General features: G+C 35.7%; 1 protein-coding gene across 11 annotated transcripts in view; it reads right to left on the bottom strand.

Moving 5' to 3' along the window:
- The window catches only part of LOC141419891 (eukaryotic translation initiation factor 1A, Y-chromosomal-like), a 41,611-nt gene extending 21,100 nt beyond the window's left edge, over positions 1-20,511 (bottom strand). For 8 of the 11 annotated variants that reach the window (XR_012444618.1, XR_012444613.1, XR_012444614.1 and 5 more), the window contains exon 1: positions 17,823-20,511. Coding sequence is in view for 3 of the 11 variants with exons in the window: in XM_074064035.1 (XP_073920136.1) it covers positions 17,823-17,852 (30 nt within the window). In the remaining 8 variants the exon portion in view is untranslated. Of the gene's footprint in view, positions 1-7,299; positions 7,426-10,922; positions 11,590-17,822 lie in introns of all 11 variants that reach the window. The other 3 variants (XR_012444617.1, XR_012444615.1, XR_012444616.1) reach the window with 3 other exon arrangements.
- Positions 20,512-21,324: the final 813 nt, after the last annotated feature.

The raw sequence follows: 21,324 nt of genomic DNA, 5'->3' as shown, positions 1-21,324 counted from the left end.
ATTATGTGGTGAACCTATCGATCATATACACAAACCTTTTATTTGCAGTCCTTCCTATAATTTTTATAAGCCTATCACATTTATGTTTTTAGTAATTTAAAAATTATTTGTATTTATTGTATGATTTGACATATATTCTGCCTTGAAGGTTTTCTTTCAGAAAGATCAATACCATGCTTTTTAAGGTAGGGCTTAGAAATGTATTACTTTTGAATTGTATCCAGCTTCCCTTCAAATATGGCTTTTTTTCATGTAGTTGATATATTTAATCAATTACTTTCTTGAATCTATCAATTATGTTGGTTCCCAAGTCTTAAAAGACATACTGCCTGAGAAAACACAGACCCACATTCTTTAGTTCATTAATGCACCTCTATTTTATAGCAGTAACCTATCTCCACATGATAATTATAATTAAGTGTTCCTGATATCAAACCAAGAGTATCTTTATCTGCACTCATACATACAAAGTCTTTCAGAATTCCTGTTAATTTCATTGGTGTACCTTTGTCAGTTTTCTTTTTAATAAAAATCCACTCTCCCCTGAAATGTGGTTTGAGACATATTGGCTACAACAAAGAAGTTTTCTGTTGTGACTTGATTCTTAGGAAATTCTCATAACTACAAAGATTTTGGTGGGTCAATGTCCACTTTCAAATTATGTTGAAAATGAATGTATAGTGCATAAGACCTAGTCCCTATGTTGAGCATAGAGTAGAATCCAGCACATTGAGAACAATAAGCTGAAGAGTTTACTAGATTGCCCCAATCTAAAATAAGAAGACACGTCAGAGTTCAACTACCACCCAGAGTTCTATATAATTTTTCTTAAAACCCTAATTAAAGGAAAACAGGGGAAAGGAAAATCCAACTAAACTTGACCCTGGATGCATAATTCTCAATGTACAAACATGAGGCAACAAGGCAAAAACCAACTCCACCACTAAGGACTTAAGTATATAAACAACAGTGAAAAGGAAATATTAAATATTGTATTCTAAAAATTAATAGTAAAAATGATCAATATTCTCAAAGAGAAGACACATAAGCTAGTGACTGAACTCCAACAGGATGTGAATAAACAAGTATAAGAATTTAAAGAGAATTCAAACAATTAGATGAATGAAATTAAGGAGAACTTGCAGAATATGAAAGAAGAAATTAATAAAGATATAGAAGTCCTGGAAAACAACCAATTTGAAAAGAACAGCTCAAAATCCCAAATAAAAAAACTCAAAAGATAAAACACAGAAATTAAATAAAAAATGACCACGAAAGAATGTTAAGAAAATAAGAATGTAACATGCAAGACATCTGAGACATGATCAAAAGACCAAATCTATGAGTCATGGGTATAGAAGGAGAAGTGATACAAACTAAAGGCATAAATAACTTAATCAATAACATAATAGCTGAAAACTTCCCTAACCTTGAAAGGGAGGGAAATCCAGATACAAGAAGCTTACAGATTACCAAACCATCAGGACTAGAAAAGAAACACCCTCAGACATATCATAATCCAATCATTCAATATACAGAAAAAAGAAAAATTACTGAAAGCAGCAAAAGAGAAAAGACAAGTTACATATAAAGGCAAATCCTTAAGAATATCAAAAGACTTCAACACAAACTCTAAACATAAGAAGGACATGGAAAGATATATTTAACTGTCAACCTAGACTAGCCTAATTGGAGGAGAAATGTAAACCTTCCACAACTTGTAGAAAGTAGATGATTTCATGACCACCAAGCCAGCACTACAGAAAATGCATAAAGTTCCCCTATACACAGAAGAAGAAATTTGAGTCAGCCAGGAAATTTCAAGGAGGAAAGAAAACTCCTTTAAACCAAGCAGACTGTGCAATAGGTAAGCATCAGTGAAATGAAAATTATCAAAAGCACCACACACCTCTCTCTGTACTAACATTGACTATTAATGACCTCAATTCACCAACAAAAAGGCATAGAACAGCAATTGGATTAAAAACCAAAATGTAACCATCTGTTGCTTACAAGCAATACATCTCACTGTGAAAAACAGACAGTAGCTTAAGGTGAAAGGGTGGAAAAAGATTTTCCAAGAAAATGGACCCCTAAAACAGGCAACAGTAGCTATACTTATATCTGACAAAGTGGACTTCAGATTCAAGTCAGTGAGAAGAGACAATGAATGATACTTCATAATAACAAAAGGAACAATTCACCAAGAGGAAATAATTTTTAGAATATTTGTGCCAAACATGGTTGTAGCCAACTACACTAATTAAAAAAAAGTAATGGATGTAAAAGCACAGATATAGACCCCACCACAGTGATAATGGGAGACCTCAATACCCTATTGTCACCACTATCCAGGTCGTCCAGACAAAAGATCAACAAAGAAGCATCAGAATTACTAGACATCTTAGATCAAATGGACATAATAGATATCCACAGAGAATTTCATCCAGTCATCATGTAATACACATTCTTCTCAGTAGCTAATGGAACTTTTCCCAGAATAGATCACATTCTAGAACACAATATAAGAAAGTCAAAATATTCCCCTATATCCTATCAGATCACAATTATATAAAACTAGAACTCAATAAAAAAGGAAATGATAGAAAATATTCAAACAACTGAAGACTGAACAATACATTGTTGAATGACTAGTGAGTCATCAAAACAATGAAAAAGGAAAAAAGTTCCTAGAATCTAATGAAAATGAAACTGCAACCTATCAGAACTTGTGGGACAAAGCAAAGGTCTGTTAAGGGGAAAGTTTAAAGCTATCAGGGCCTACATTTAAAAAAAAAACACAGACATCTCAAGTAAAGAACATAATTAAACTCCTCAGTTTCTACAAAAACAGGAACAACCCAAATCCAAAACTAGCAGACAGAAATAATGAAGAGCAAGGTCAAGGTTAACGAGATCAACACCAAAAATACTATACAAAGAATCAATGAAACAAAAAGTTGTGTCTTCTAAAAGATTATAAGATGACAAACTCAGCACATGTGACAAGACAGAGGAGCAAAAAGACCCAATCAATACAATCCAACAAATACTAGTGAAATTCAGAGGATCATTAGGGCATACTTTGAAAACTTATATTCAAGTAAACTGGAAGATCATGAAGAAATGGATAAGTTTATAGATGTATTTAAATTTAAACAAAGGAAATATAGACCACATAAATACATATATAACAAGCAATGAGATTGAAGCAGTAATAGAATCTCTCAACAAAAAGAGCCCAGAACCTTATAGACTCACAGCTGAATTCTACCAGATCTTTAAATAAGAACTAAAACCAACAGTCCTCACAATTCTTCAGGAAATAGAAAGGGAAGGAACAATACCAAACTCATTCAGTGCAGCCAGTATTACACTCATTCCAAAACATAACAAAAATTCAAGAAGGCAAGAGATTTACAACAAATACCTTAATGAATATAGATTCAAAAATTCTCAACAAAATACTGGCAAACTGAATTCAAAAACACATTTAAAAACTCGCATACCATGACTAAGTCAGTGGTCATCTCCTCATCTCAAGGATGCAGAGATGGTTCAACATATGCATATCTATATCTGTAATATAGCATAGAAACAGAAGCAAAGAGAAAAATTACATATCACCTCAATAGATGTAGAAAAAGCCCTTGAAAAAAGTTAGTGCCTTTTCATGATAAAAGCACTAAGGAAATTAGGAATAGAGGAATATTCCTCAGCCAAACTAAAGGTTATGTATCACAAACACAGAGCCACCACTACACTACAGACTATATGAAACCAATCCTTCTAAAGTCAGTAACGAGATAAGTATATACTCTTCCCCCACTCTAATTAAATACAGTCTTGGAATTCCTATCCAAAATAAGAAGACAAGAGGAAGAAAAAAGGGATCCAAATACAGAAGGAATATATCAAACAATCCCTATTTGCAGATGATATGATCCTATTCCCCAAAAGACCCAAAAAGTCCACAAAAACGATTAGAAATCATAAGAGCTTCTTGCAAACTAGCAGGATACAAGGTCATTATACAGAAATCAGTAGCCTTTCTGTATACCAACTATGAGCAGACTGAAAAGAAATTAGGGAAATAATCCTATTTATAATATTTCAAAATTAAAATACCTAGGAATAAATTTGATGAAGAAAACCGAAGACCTTTCCACTGAACACTATAAATCACAGAAGAGAGAATCCAAAAAACCAAAGAAGGCATCATAAGATAGAAAGGTATCCCATGCTCATGACTCAGAATCAACGTTGGGAAAATGGCTATACCAACAAAATCAATCAATACATTCAAGGCAATCTCTATCAAAATTACAATGACATCCTTTACAGAGATAGAAAAATCAATTCTAAAGTTCATATGGAAACAGAAAAGCCATCAAATACCCAAAGTAACTGTTAGCAAAAAGTCCAATGCTCGACTTATCAAACATTGGTTAGATCACATCAACCATATCATCTCCCATGATAAGATAGAAAGGTATCCCATGCTCATGACTCAGAATCAACATTGGGAAAATGGCTATACCAACAAAATCAATCAATACATTCAAGGCAATCTCTATCAAAATTACAATGACATCCTTTACAGAGATAGAAAAATCAATTCTAAAGTTCATATGGAAACAGAAAAGCCATCAAATACCCAAAGTAACTGTTAGCAAAAAGTCCAATGCTAGACTTATCAAACATTGGTTAGATCACATCAACCATATCATCTCCCTCACTACACAACTGATGAATCAGTTAAGAAGAAGTTGTGGTGTGTTATACATATATATAAAGGAATTTTGTTCAGCAATTAGTAACATAAGGTGGTTTGAAAATAAATAGATGCAAATGGAGAACATTTTGTTATGTGAAGTAAACCAGGCTCAGAAAGACAAAGACTGCCTGTTTTCTTTCATATGTGAAACCTACATCAAAAATATAAAAATATACACAAAAACAAATATTATCATATACAAACTTTTATGTATAATAGTGGAATTACTATATGGAACTGAGTGGAGGTGAGAAAAGAAAAGAGAATGATAGTCAACAATACAGAGATATGTATGTGCAGTGGAGGTAATAATGATATGTATTGAAAGCTGTTGAATAATGGCAGTTGGGAGGAGGGCTATGGGAGGATTATAGCAAGGGTTTAACTAGTTAAAATAAAGCATACTTACAGTGGGGATACATAAAGAAACCCCTTTAAAAATTGATGTTGGAATTATTAACTAAAACAGAACAGTATAAAAGGCACAGTGTATGGAGGAGTACTTATGGGACTAGGAGGCTGAATGCAGACGATTAAGGTGAGGGAGTATGGTTGATGTGCTTCATATACATGTAGGAAATAGACTGATGAAACTTCTTGTAAATGCTTTGAATGGGGCAGGAACAAGATCGAAGGGAGCAAAGGGTGGGGGTGATCTAACCAATGTACAATGAAGATTTTTGAAATTGTCCCAAGGAAACTCTCTTGTAAAATGAATATATCCTAATAAAAAAAGAACCTATTTTAATAGAAATTACCATGACAGGATTCTCACTGCATCTCTTCTTCCCACAACTTGAGGTTCCACTCCACAGTGAATAATGTGGGTATTATTTTCTTGGGGCTGCCATAACAATGTACCATATACTTGGTGGCAAAACCAACAGAAACTTATACTAAAAGAGCTCTTGGTGATTGAATACTGAAATTAATCCTTCAAGGAAGATTTGACCCAGTACACTGTTTCTTAGCACCAATTTTGATGAACATCCTAGAAAATCTCAGTCAAAGACTAACACATTGAAACAGTGGCTCCATTTCTTCATGTTCTAATGTGTGCACTCTATTCTGAACTGTGAACTCCTAGCTGTGGTTACCCTACAAACCAACCAAGAGAGAGACTGGGGATCTCACACAGAGCAAAAAAGAAGCTAAAATCCATGACAGGACCAGGCTCTACATGAAGGCAAAGAACAGATGTACAGAGAATCTCTCTAAACAGAGCACAGAAACAACATAAACAAATAAAATCATTCCATATTCATTCTTTTGCAATGTCCATATGGAATCTTCATTTTATTTGTTTTGTTTTGGTTTCAAACAAGATCCCCTATATAGGACATGACGACCTTGAAATAGCGATCCTCCTGCCTCAGCCTCCTGAAGAGTGGAGGAAAGAATTCTTAAGAAATACTTTGATTAATCTGGCATATAATATAATGAGGGAGTATGATAATGACAGGATATTTACCAGATTGAACAATCCTTACACACAGAATTTCATATTCACACTCTAAGATATAAAAAGTCTATACTTTTCTCTGTTAGAACTCTATCTGTAAGTGAAAGACTTGAATATTCTTAAGGAGCACATTAGTTACCAAGGAAAATCATTTCTAACACCTGGTGCTAATAATCCTAAAGAGTTATTCTGGTAACAAAAATTAACAGACTACTCTTCAATTAGCTCAAGTCCATGTAGTTATTAGATAAAGCCCTTAGGTATTATTAATAGTGGGAGTGGGCACTGGTTCCTTCTCTAGACTAACTAGGAGAGAACCAAACAGGGTGGCCTTTCCTCTCCCTAAGATTGACCTGGTTAAACACCTCCTTTTTGTTGGGCCTAATTAGGGGATGGGGTCATGTGGATTGTGCCTTCCCCACAGATACAGACTTTCACAGTATGGTCCTTCTCTTCATTGCTGCATGTTCTGCATCAGTTTTCCTCTAAACACAGAAGACATTTCCCATCACTTGAATTGCAAGAGAGGGCCTTACTCTCCCTTGGCTTTTCTCACACTGATGCAGCCACTAGAAAATTGACATATTGTTCCTAAAGGAGGACAGTTCCTTTTTAAGTCTGAGATAAATGTCCTGCTGTAATCTTGTCTTAATTGACTAGGACTACTCAGTTCAACTTCTGAAAATGAGGTGCCTTGATCTGCTCCTGGAACTTCTGATGGTCTGGATCCCTGGTAAGGACAGAGGGAGAGTAGGGAGATAGGGTAGGAGAAAGAGATCTATGACTCCCTGCTTACCATGTGTGTTCTATCCATGTGTGAGATGTGCAATTCTTTTCTCCTAGCATGGGCATGTTAAGTTTTCATTTACAATGATGATGAAGATTCCAGAAAAATGAAAAAGACTAACACTGATGTTGAGGGATTATGTATGAGAAATCATCAGTCCTTTTTATGCTCTTCAAATATCTTTATGCTTATTCTTAGAACATGCACTAGGGGCATAAAAATATTAAAAAGAAGTAAACAACAAAAGAAAAAAAAACATAAAAATGTACATACTTGCATTTCCGTCTTATTATGATTTCAGGTTCCAGAAGGGATGTTGTGTTGATGCAGACTCCACTATCCTTGCCCATCACCTCTGGAGAGCCAGTATCCATCCCCTGAGTGTCTAGTAAGAGCCTCCTGCATAGTAATGGAATGACCAATTTTCTTGATACCAACAGAATTCGGGCCAGTCTCCACAGCTACTGATATATTTGGCTTCTAAGGGTTTTCTGGGGCCCCAGACAAGTTCAGTGGCAGTGGATCAGGGACAGACTTAACAATGAAAATCAGTAGGCTGGATGCTGAAGATGTTGGAGTTTATTATTGTATGCAAAATTCACATGTTCCATCCACAGTAAAACAGCCTCAAAAAAAAACCTCCTTGCTTCATGTGGCCCAACTGCCTTTATGAGTTTTTGTCTAGTATATGCCACAGACGTTTTTCTGAGTTTGTATATGAGAAAGAGAATAGGCTGAGACCTCTGAACCAGGAGAATGTTTACTCTATCTCAGGGATGACCTGCAGCTCCTACATTCTTGAATACCATAGACAACACTCAAATGGAGAAGCTCCGAATGCCTTCAGAACAGCCAGGCATGAATAAGGGAGTACTCATCCTCATTCCCCCTACTTTATGAACATACAATGATTAACTTCATTATAACAGAAATATATAATTGAGATCAAGGGTGACACACAGGAATGAAAAGAAATACATTTTCTTTTTAATATTTGGTTAATTTAGTGTTGATTTATTTTCAGATTTTGCTTTATCCATTGCTAGTATACACACCCAACAGAACAATGTTTGTAGTTATTAAGATAGTGATTCCCTAGCCTCCACACCCTTCTCATTTCCACTTTTTCTTATCATTTATCCTTCCTCAATGTGGAAGAGGTGTAGCACTGTATACTACTATGCTCTGAGAAGCAGCTGATTTATCAATGTGTACTTTTGGTTTTCGAATTTCTGTACTGGCTTTGTCATTGTACACCAAGCAAAGATCTTGTGTCAAAAAGGCTATGAATGTTCTTAGTCATAACATGTCAAAATGAAATGCATCTTTTCTGAATTCCAAGTTGGATTTCAAAAATAAGGAATCATCCTTTCAAAATTATAGAGTATTGTAACACTTTAACTAATGTAACTTGAATGGATAAAAGAACACAAGTGGATTTTCCTTCCAGAAAAAAATCTGAGGTATGTTGGCCAAGAATAGCAAATGAAATCATGAAGGTCACATGGGAGAGGTCAACTATTGGTAAAACATCTATCCTGTAGCTCACATTTTGGATTGGGGAGGCTGTTAGAGTTGGAGTTCAGTTTCAGCCACGTGGAAACTGAGATGAATTTATTGGGAAGAATCACAGAGGGACTACATGAAACTAAAAAGCTACTGTACAATGAAGTAAATGGTCACCAAGAAAAGAATCAGCCCACAGAATGGTAGAAAATCATTGTCAGCTTTGTATCTGACAGATTAATAATCAGAATATATTACTATATTACAGTGAAGAAAAATTGGGCAAATGAGCCTAACAAAGTTTTTTCAAATAAGGAAGTCCAAATGGCTAAAGAACACATGATGAAGTGCTCAACATTCCTGGCTATAAAGAAAATTCTAATCAAAACAATGATAAGATTCTGCATGACTCCTGTCATGGCACTTAAAAAGAACACAAGAAAAAAAAGTTTTGGAGAGAAAGTAGGGGAAAATGAACCTCATACACTGTTGGTGGGAAGGTAAATTTGTACAACCACTATGAAAAATAGTATGAGGGTGCCTTAAAAAACTAAACATATAACTGCCATATTTCATCAATACCTGTCCTAAGGATATACCCGACATTATGTGGTTACAATAAACATACCTGAAGTAATGTAAGTCAAGTTACAATAGTATTTAGTGTAACATTATTGATAATAGCTATATAAATGGCCAAGATGCCTCAAAATTGATGAATAGGTTAAGAAAATACAGTATTTTTTTTAAATGGAATTTTATTCAGTCATAAGAAAGAATGAAATTTTGTCAGTAGCAGGTAAATGAATGAAACTGGAGAACATCATCTTTAGCAATGTTTGTCAGGTTCAGAAAGCCAAAGGCCACGTGTTTTTTTTCATATGTGAAACAAAGCCCCAATACAAATACAAGCAATATTATGATAAAGAGGTTTACCAAAGGGGAGGTCAGTAATGGGAACTGAAGTGTAAAGGAAGTTAAGCAGCTGAATATATTTGATGTATTACTACACAAGAATGAATACAGATTTTTAAACCTGTTGAAATCACCATATGAGAGGAATAAGGTAGAAAGGAGGAAAACAGAAGGAATGGACCAATTCAGGTTATAACTCAGACATACATGGTGGAAATGCCACAATTAAACTCCCAGCACAACCGTCTTAAACAAACAAAAATATCTTGTTTCAAAAAACTAGAAATGGAAAACAAAACAGTTCCTGTCTGGGGGTTGGCACCAGTGGGAGGGTGAGTATTTAAGGAAAGGGTGTAAGAGATTGAATATGGTGAAAATATTATGTACTCAACTATGAAAATGGAGAAAAAATACAAGTTAAAACTGTTCCAGGAATAATGGTAGAGCAGATAAAGAGGAATGATGGAGAGGGTGAATTCAACTATGACATATTTAAGAAATTTGATAAATGTCATAATTTATCTCCCAATACAACAATAATAAAAATGAAAAATACTAAATAAACAAGTTCCAACAAAAATAATTTTTAAACCTTTTGAAATTATCATAAGAAGGGGACTAAAATAGAAAGGAAAAAGAGAAGGGATGAGCCAGTTAGTGTTATAACACATATGTACATAGAAATTTTCTGTATAGCTATTTTAAATGAACCCCAAAATGTCTTTTTTCAAAAACAAAAAACAGGGAGGTTAAAAAGGTCCTTTCTGAGTGTTTACACAAGTAGAAGGGGGCAGATATAAGGAAATGTGGTAAGAGGGTGAATATGATGACAATATTATTTACTCTTGTATGAAAATGGAAATATGGGACCTGTTGAAACTGTTCCAAGAATGGTGTTAGTAGAGATAAAGAGCAATGATGGAGCAGGTGAATATGGTAAGAACTTTTGTAAATGTCACTATGTATCTCCCAATACAGCAATAAAAAAAGTGAATAAATAACAAAAAATTAAAAGAAAAGAAATATATAAAAAGAATCACAAGGATGAAGGGACTACTGCCTGTATTTCAATATCATGCCCTGATACAACTGCAAACTCTATGAAACTAGTGCATCATTCAGTAATTTAGGTTTGTAGTAACTCTATACTTAGTAAGTTTCTTCTCTAAATTCATGCTAGATTGTATTATACATGGTTAATGTATCTAATAGAACACAACTGTTTCTGAAAGTCGATTCTACCTCCTACATATACATAGGCGTGACTTGAGAGAGAATGGTCGTTCAGCAGAGACTATGTAGCTAAGATAAAGAGGACCAGAAGGAAAATCTGGGGCTGGGAAAATCAAGATGAGATGCAGTAGGAACTCAAAGACAGTGTCTTAGACACATATAAGGGACAATAAATACAACATTATGGGGGAAACACATAAGGATACTGAAGGTTGCTGGGCCCCAGTGACCTATAATCTTACCTACACAGGAGGTAGAGATTAGGAGCATCATGGTTTGAAGCCAGCCCAGGCAAATGGTTCTCCAGACCCTAGTTTGAAAAACCCCATCACAAAAAGGGCTGGTGGAGTGGCTCAAAGCACAGGCCCAGAATTCAAAACCTTAGGAGTGTGAGAAATAAATGTTTAATCTTTTGCTCTACATTTTTAGTTAGTCACTCAATCTGATTTCACAACGTAGACCTCAACAATTACCCTAAGGTACCACCCATCTTGCTTTTAAGGACTCTGCTTGTGTGCAGTCTGCAAAGGCAGCTCTAGCAACTATCAAAGCTTTGCTGGATTCTTTTTCACCACAAGAGTCACTCTCTCTTGACATGTCAGAATCTCTGTGAACTTTAAATTTGTCTAATTTCCAGAGGGATCAAAAATGACAGGAGAATATCAGCTCACCTACAGAGGCATATTACTTCTCTGGAATTTCGGGTCATCTAGTCCTCATTTCATCCACAGCATTCAGATATCATCATAAACTGATATTTGTGTACATTTATTTAAAAATTTTTCATCCACACGTGCCACAATGGTTGTAAGAGTGTTCACCAACAACATTGTAATTTAATCCAGAAGTTTATTGGTAACGAATTATAATATAAAGATGCATATTTTATATTATACTGCAAAAATAGCTCTAGATGAATAAAAACATACAAATGAGATAATTACTCAAAAGTTTAAAAGGAAGTAACATACTCCTAAAGACAATGAACTTGTTCTCAGCAAAATTGTGTAGTATATACATAATGAAAGTGATTTCTACATTCCAGTAATAAATATAAACAAACACATTTTTAAATATTGTACAATGAAAATAGTGTCCAAAAAATGTTTTTGATTCAATGTCTAGAGCCTTTAATATGTACTGTCATGTTACAGTAGAAATAAATTAATTTCCAAACTAAGGCAATCCTCTATTTTGACATAATTACCTATTTGAAGGTAATATATCCCCTAATGGGTACATTTAAAAATCCATTCCCTTATTTTTGTTAACTTTAAAAAATGAGTTGTAGTGAGTGCCTGCAGAGCCTGTATGGAGCACTGACCTGAGTAGTGCATGCCCATGACAAGAGAAGCATTGTTTGGCCTGGGGATACCCAATTGTACAAGTGTTGGGCTATTAGAGAGGCAACACTTGCTAACCTTCATGCTAAGGTGCTACCACCTTTGCTTCCCTTAGCTCTACCTATCTCTGTCTTACCAGTGGAAAAGTGGGAACCCCAGGGTAACATGGTGGATGATCCATCTGATGACATGTGATGTGGGCTACTTGGGCTCAAAGTTGCATGCTCAGGCAACCAAAGTGTGTGGGTTCGCAACTTTTTCAGCAAATTAAGATTCAGTGTCTGGTCTACCCCAAGGTGAACTGAAACATAAATCCCTGCTTCATGTCTGAGTTGCAATGTCACTTACAGACAAAGATTATTTTAAATATTATTAAATAATTGTTGAGTATAAATAATTATTTTATATTCATCTAGTGATTTCCGTAATTTGTCCTTTTTGACACCACTAGCTAGAGGTCTTTTAAAAAGATCTATGCAAAGGAGGCTCTTACAGTGTGCAGTAGCTGGCATAGGGAAGGAAATCAGTATTCTGTTTTCAGGGTTGGGAGCAGGACAAAGCTTCAGTTTAGGAGTCTGAGGTCCAGAATCTACAATTCCCCAATGAATGTCCCTTTGCCACATCTTACATTAAAGTAAATGAAGCTGGCTGTCAGAGTTCAAGTGAGGTGAGCCAACAAAAAACCCATTTCTCGTGTTGATTTACATATAATATATAGTGTATCCTGTGCCCCTAAAAATGAGCATCCTTTACTGCTTATCAAACACTTGGAACATCTCCCTTTTCCACCTCCAACCCAAACTTGAGCTTGAAATTTTACCTTTTACCTTTCACAATTCCCTTTGCTCAGCACCATTGTCTTTATATTAACATTTGTAACATGAAGAACAACTAAGTTCATTTCTTTGAATATGTTTTCTTTGCACTTACACATTCAAGGATAGTTTTTGGTCCCTCATCTGGACAATGGGAACACAGACTTATATAACAGGTGGCTAATGGAATTTTGTAAATGACTTTAGTGTATTTGTTCAAAGAAAATGCTATGAGTTTTCCATCTTTGTGTCATCACATCACCTTTGAATTCCAAAGTGAAAAAGTGTGGCATAAAGTGATACTCTACATATAGTTTTAGGAAAATAACCTCACCAATTTTCTCCATAGGATAGTTTCAAGTTAAAAATTATCATTTGGAGAAATTGGAACTCTATGTGTTTTTGTTAAACTGAAATGTTCAGAAAAGATGAAGAAATATGGCAGTTTGTAATATAATTTAGTTTACATGTGTGTGATCTATCAACAAGTGTTTTGAAACACATTGTTTTCAATATTTATTCCACTGATTTAATGAGTATATGAATGTCTTCCCAACAGGAGAAGCTTCTAAGGACAAAGCTCAAAGAAAATAGCTGCACTTATTTCACTTTCCTGGTATTCCATGGCTGCTGGAACTGAATCGAGCACATCCCTACCTTCTCCACCAAACACCCCCAACTGTGGTGTCTATCCTTCCTTCCTTGTTAAGTGCAATAAATCATCACCTTTGCACATATTACACAGAAAATGTAAACACAAGAATGCTTGTCTCTACTGCAAAATTGTTTTTCACTGCCCAACTGAACTTTTTGAAGTATGAAAATCCTAAGGTGCCTTGAGTTGAAAAAACTGCAACAAATTCTTTCCAACTAAAAAATTCAACACATTTTTTTTACACTTGACAACTTTTTGTGGAATGTGGTGGTAATTCATTTAATCACAGCTACTCTGGAGTCAAACACAGTAGGACTGCAAATTCAAGATGAGTCCGTGAAATGTGAGGGAAATCTCATCTTAAAAACAAACTGTAGTGCAGAAGCAGACAGCATGAGCTCCATAAATCAAATATATTGCTGAGATGATGGAGCACACTTGGCAGGAAAAAAAGCACCAAGAAGAATCAAAACAATGACACCCTGAACCCCCAGCCCATGCAAAGTTTCTCTGTGCCACATTAGACTGAGAAAACAGGAGGGCTCCTGTGCCACCAAACAGTGGTTCCAAACCTGCCTTGGGAGACATCCAGCAGACCAACAGGGGAGCAAATAAGTGTCACATGGTATTCACACAACCACCCCTGGGATAAACCAGCATAGCTCCCCTGCACAGACTGACTCCACTGTCCCACACAAAAAAAATAAATAAATAAAAACTGAATAATAAACAAGGAACTGAGAAGGAATATGCAGCAGAGGGGGCAGGGTGCTGTGCACATTGGAGAAAGGGGGAGTGGTAAGGAGCTGATCTCCACACGAACTTTCAGTGAACAAAGACTGGAATGGTAGCTGGGACAACAGCAGGTGGGTGATAAGCTGCTACTTAAAACAGGACAAATAGAGGTCAACAAAGCTCATCTCTTTAGCCAGTGAGCAACATCCAAAGTCAAATGACATTGAAAAATTGAAAAAGAGTGACCAAACCATAATAACATGTTGACAGCTGGGAGCCAGCTGACAGATCTCTGACTCGCCCCTGAGAAAAGGAGTGAAGCAAAGAAACAAACCTCCAACAAGCCAACACAGAAAAAACCCAAATCCGAAGCAGGATGGCTTCTGGACTATAGAGCTGATCTCCAGAACCTGAGGAAAAGACACACCCTACTGAAGGAGCAGCTGACTAAGAAGCTGCCACTGAAAGACAGGAAAAAAAAAAACTGGTGAGTCTCCCCAACCACCTGGCAAGACTAAAGAGACCTTCTGTTTAAATACCAACACCAGAACTGGATGTTGAAGGAGTAACTCCAGAATTACTAAGACTGAAATTCTTTTTTTCTTGAACCTGGAATTTTTTATGTGTTTGTTTGATCATTTGTTTGTTTTGTTCCCTGTTTGTTTGTCGACTCTCCTGTTGATTTCTTTGGTTTTCTTCTTTTTTTCATTCTTTGTTTTGTTAGTGTTACTATTGTGAGATAGCTAATACTAAATTGCAAACAGACCAGGGACAGAAACAGCATACATACACTAACCTAAAACCCAACACACCACAAAACAAAATTAACCCAAGTGAAAGAAAACAGGTGGCTGAAACCACCTATAGCCTATCAAGAACATAGTTACACATTACCAAAGGAAGTGATAGGAAGAAGGAGATGGAAACCTATCTACCCCCAAAAATAATTTAATACAGCATTCAGAGGGAAATGAAAAACTGACACCCAGTTACAGAATCCAAGAAAATAAAGATAAACTATGCCAAGAAACCCAAAGAAGCCCACATGTCTAGTAACTCAAGAAATTCAAAGATAACCAAAATAAAGAATATGAGAAGACACAGGAGGAACTATATGAAATTTTAGGAGCCCTAAGTAAACACCAAAGAGAAACAGCAAACACTATAAACAGAGAAGTAATCAAATTAAAGACAAAATAGACAATATTAAAGAGGAAGTGTCGCATGACATGGAAAATCTCAGAAAAAAGAATGAAGCAAAATTACAAAACACAATGGAAGGCCACTCCAGCAGACTAGAACAAGAGCAGAACAGAGAATCTCAGAACTTGAAGATTAAATGGAAATTAACGGAAAAGCTGGAGAACTATTACTCAAACAACACAAGGCCTGTGAAAGGAATAAGCAAGAACTCTCTGACTCCATCAAAAGACCAAACCTCAGAATCATGGGCATTGAAAAAGGAGAAGAGGTGCAACAAAAAGGAATTCACAGTATATTCAAAAAAATAATAACAGAAAATTTTCCAATTCTAGAGAAAGCTATGACCATTCAGGTACAGGAAGCCACCAGGACACCAAGGACTTGACCAAAATAGAACTACCCATGACACATTATCATTAAAACAACAAGCACAGAGAATAAAGAAATAATATTGAAGGCTATAAAAGAGAAAGAACAAGTAACATATAAAGGTAAACCCATCAAAATTGCAGAAGATTTCTCAATGGAAATCTGAAAAGTAAGAAGAGCATGGAGTGAGATATTCTGGGCACAGAATGAAAATAACTTCAACCCTAGGATACTGTACCTAGTAAAACTATCAATCAAAATAGATGGAACAATAAAAATCTTCCATGATAAGCAGAAACTAAAACACTATATAACCACTAAGTCACCACTACAAAAGATTCTTTAAGAAATTCTGAATACAGAAAATGAAAGCAAACAAAACCATGAAAGGATATGCAATAGCAAACCACAGGAGAGTTCCAGACAAGGAATCAGAGAGTAACACTGATTCAACTGCAGACAAGCAAACCTTCAACAACAACAAAAAATAAATGACAGGAAAAACCACATACCTATCAATACTAACACTGAATATTAATGGATTCAACTCCCCCATAAAAGACTATTTGGTAAACAGGATTAAAAAGGAAGATCCAGAAATCTGTTGCTTACAGGAGACCCATCTCATCGACAGAAACAAGCACTGACTTAGGGTGAAGGGCTGGAAGAAGACATACCAATCCAATGGCCCCCCCAAAACAGGCAGGAGTAGCAATACTTGTCTCAGACAAAATAGAATTCAAACTTACATTGATCAAACAAGATAAAGAAGGATACTCCATACTAATTAAATGGGAAATACACCAAAAGGAAATAACAATTATCAACCTATATGCACCCAATGTCAATGCACTCAATTTCATCAAACACACTCTGAAGGAGCTAAAAACATATATAGATTCCAACACAGTGGTAGTGGGAGACTTTAACAACCCCCTATCACCAATAGATAGACCATCCAAACAAAATATCAATTAAGAAATAGACTAACAAATCACACTATAGATCAAATGGACCTAGCTGATGTCTACAGAACATTTCATCCAACTTCTGCTTGATACACATTCTTCTCAGAAGCTCATGAGACTTTCTCCAAAACTGATCATATCTTTGGGCACAAAGCAAGACTCATCAAATATAAGAAAATAGAAATAATCTCATGCATTCTAGCTGATCACAATGCATTAAAACTAGAACTCAACAAGAAAAGCAATAGTAGAAAACATGCCAACAACTGGAGGCTGAAAAACACATTGCTCAATGATCAATGGGTCATTGATGACACAGAAGAATAAAATAAAACATTTCTGGAAACTAATGAAAATGAAAACACGACCTACCAGAACCTATGGCACACAGCACAGGCAGTCCTAAGAAAAGTTTATAGCCATGAGTGCACATATTAAAAGTACAGAAAGATCTCAAATCAATGACTCAATGCTATATCTCAAACTCCTGGAAAAACAAGAACAAGCATATCCTGAAACAAGCAGAAGAAGAGAAATAAAAATAATATGATCTGAAATCAATGAAATAGAAACAACAACAAAAACTGTACAAAGAATCAATGAAACAAAAAGTTGTTTCTTTAAAAGAAGTAAATAAGATTGACAGACTCCTGGCCAACCTGACTAAAATGAGGAGAAAAAAACAAATTTGTTTGTTTTTGTTTTGTTTCTCCTTTTGCAGAAGGGGAGATAACAACAAACACCATTAAATCCAATAAATCATCAGAGACCATTTTGAGAACGTCTATTCTAATAAATTTGAAAAAATCTTGAAGAAATGGACAAACTTCTAGATTCTTATCACCATCCAAAATTGAACCAAGAGGATATTAATCACCTGAATAGATCTACAACACAAAGTAAAATTGAAGCAACAGTAAAGAGTCTCCCCCCAAAAAAGAATTCCAGGACCTGTTGGATTCTCTGCTGAATTCTCTCAGACCATTAAACAGGAACTAATATGAACCCACCTTAAATTGTTCCATGAAATAGAAAGACAAGCATCATTACCTACCTCATTTAATGAAGTCAGTAGTACACCCATCCAAACACCAGACAAAGACACCTCCAAAAAAAGAGAACTATCAGCCAATCTTCTTAATGAACATCGATGTAAAAATCCTCCATAAATTAAGGATAAACTGAATACAAAAACACATGAGAAAGATCATTCGTTATGACCAAGTCGCTTAATCCCAGGGATCCAGACATGATTAAACATAGGCAAATCTATAAATGTAATACAGCACGTTAATAGAAGCAAAGACAAAAACCACCTGATCATCTCAATAGTTACAGAAAAATTCTTCAACACCACTTCATAATAAAAGCTCTAAGAAAACTAGGAATACAACGACTGTACCTCAACGTTGTAAAGGCTATACACGACAAACCTATAGACAGCATCATAGTTAATGGAAAAAAATTGAAACCATATCCCCTAAAATCAGGAATGAGACATAGGTGCCCACTATTCCCACTTCTATTCAATATAGTCCTGGAATTCCTACCCAGAGCATTTAGGCAATATGAAGAAATAAAAGGAATAAAAATAGGTCAAGAAACTGTCAAAATATCCCTATCTGCAGACAACATGATCCTATATATTAAAGAAAAACCAGCAGCATATTTCTCAATCAAAGTATAATGAAATTAAATGATTTGTTCTTCAGTTATGCTAGGTACATTTCAAGTCCTCAATAGGTATATGTAGCAAATGGCACAACAGAATCATCCATATTATCCTAGAAAATTTACTTGATCAGCACTTGTCTAATTACTTAATTCACTGAAAGTTTGTAGCTAGATCAGAAACCACACAGCTCTTACTCCAAATGGCTGGGTGTCCCCAGATGGTCCTTTTGACTGTGCACCTGCTTAGTTTTATTTTTTTCTACATTGAATTGATGCATGACATGCCATATGAAAATAAATCTGAAGTGTCAAATATTATCTTTATCAATGATATTTTGTTATAAAAGTACTATACTTCTCCATACCATAGGTATTTTGCATAATGATTATTTGAAAACATCTGCCTGTTCAAAACCATAATCCAAATGCTTTCTAAATATTACAGTGTGGCAGTAAATACATACAGGAGGAAGAGAAGACAGAAGGGAATAACATTTATCCAAGCTCAGGGTTTTGTTGCAATGAGGAATTTAGGAAGTATGAAGAGACTTCCTGGAGAGAGTCTGTGTGATGTGAACTCACTGAGGAGTTTAAGAAATACGGGGCTTGGGCAGTGAAGGTGCAATGGGTGTGGACCCTATGTGCTCCCCTCTTCTTCAAGGAGTAAATCCTATAACCTGATATGACTGTAGAAACAGAGGTTCATCCTGTGGCTTCCAGATGGCTCCAGAGCTTCCTCTCTGCTCAAAATGCTTGTTGCCATGTAAAACTGACAAAAGTTCTTTCAGTTCACTTGATTTCTTCAGTCTCTGACCTTACACAGGGTAGCTAACTGCTAGCAAAGTCTGAATGCACTAAGACCATCATGCAAATTGTTAGGGATCTCCAGTTCTTCCCCTCTAGGATAGAACTCAGTGCTAGGTTACTTACCCCACTTGCTGATAAATTTATCATAAGGTCCTAAACTTTAATGCTTCCTGTTCTTTAGGGCACAAACGGGGGAGGGTTGCAAAGGAATGGAATAAGTGAGTACATATTCAGCCCATACACTGCAAAGCTCCTTGAGTCCAACAGTGGATCACAGTACACAAAAAATGGAAACTTCTATATTAAATGCATACCTAAAGCAAATAACTGAGAGTCAACCAGTCCTCCCTTCCCTCAGACCACATAAAATACCAACTTATAAATCATGAAATGCGAGAGTTTCCATGTAATTTTGTTTGGTTTTGTTTTCATTCTTCCTTTCTTTCTTTATTCTTTGTCTCTTTCTTTCTTTCTTTCTTTTTCTTTTTAAATTCTTCTTCTTGGCAGTATTGGTGTTTGAACTCAGTGACATTTTCTTGCTAAACAGTCACTCACAACTTGAGCCACACCCCCAGCCCTCTAGGGATGCTGGGACTGGGTCATTGACATGATCACATGATGAATGTGTGGATAACAAGCTACACACCATGTCCAGTGGTGTGAAACAGTACCTAACCCTACACTACCAAGTCTTGACAAAAAAATTGAGAGTACTTCAACAAAAAGAATTCATAGGATGACAACCTTAAACCAATGACTTGGCCTTAGATGCATAAATCACAATGAAGAAACACAATTAATATGAAAAAACAAGCAACTTGACTCCTCCAAAAATCATAGTTCCATAATAATGGACTCTAATGACTGAGAAGTACATAAAACATCAAAAAAATTAAAAGAATGATTATAAGTATGATATAATTTTGATAGGTCATATCAAAATTAAAAGGTACCAATAAATACTTCAAAGAATACAAACAGTTGAATGAACTAAAGAAGATAATGAAAACATTCAATTAAAGCATAGAATGCATGAGAAAATTAAATTGAAATTCTGGAAATTCTGGTAGGTCACTCATATGAGTTACCATATGTAACGTCATAAACAGCACTCGCCAAAGTCAAATATGCATCCAAGAACCAAGCTCCTGAGCACTCTTGACCTATTGTGTCCCATACTTGCATTCCTACTGTTCCATCCTCCATGTTCATGGTGTTTGATAAAATGTCAGTGTAACTTTTGCCAGAGTGGTGTTTTCAAAACTGTCATACATGAATTTGATAATCAAGGTGGCCTTGCTGGGAAGGAGATGCTTTTGGAAGCATGGGTGCATTTCAGCTTGCAGGGCCAGTGGATTCCTTCAGCAGAATCCTGTGAAAATATTGGCATGAAAAAGACAGAAGATGATATTTTCTGGAATGAGTATGGTAAGGCTGGATTGAAAGATTTAGGTCATCATCCCTCAGTTCACCATTTTTCCCTACAGGACACTCATGGTCCCTTCTGCTTGCTGAAACCACATCTTTAGCATCTCATGTATATGACACAACATAGACCTCTACCTGTCTTGTGATCATTTTCATTTCATAATTCCTGGTGAATTATAGTTTTGTGTCCTCAACGAGCTGAAAAAATTATTGAACAGAGGAATCATTTGAGTTTTCCCAAAACTGATCTTTCAGAGCATAGAATAGGATTAGCTTCATAAATATGAGTGAAAAGATTTACTACCTAGACACTGTGACCTCAAAGTTAGTATTCTGTAAGTTGTTATGTCACAGACCTGCCATTTGTTGACAAACAAACTCCATAATAAACAAGTTGACATTAGACACTCTGGGAAAGCAGGACTGATGCTGCCCCACAATCAATAGGAGCCCAGAGGTGTGGGAGCTCTCTTCCTGGCTTTCATTGCTTACATGATTTTTCTGAAATAAAGTTCACAATGGGCCATATCTCTTTGGGCAATTTCTGGAATATATTCTATTTTACTTTGTGATACTAACTCACCACATTTTGACTATGACAACCTTTGCACCAATATTCTTGGAGTGGACACAGAAATTCAGGTCAA

This window comes from Castor canadensis, chromosome X (genome assembly GCF_047511655.1).
Source record: "Castor canadensis chromosome X, mCasCan1.hap1v2, whole genome shotgun sequence".
In the NCBI taxonomy this organism is placed as follows: Eukaryota; Metazoa; Chordata; class Mammalia; order Rodentia; family Castoridae; genus Castor; species Castor canadensis.
This window is presented reverse-complemented; position numbering and strand designations above follow the sequence as displayed.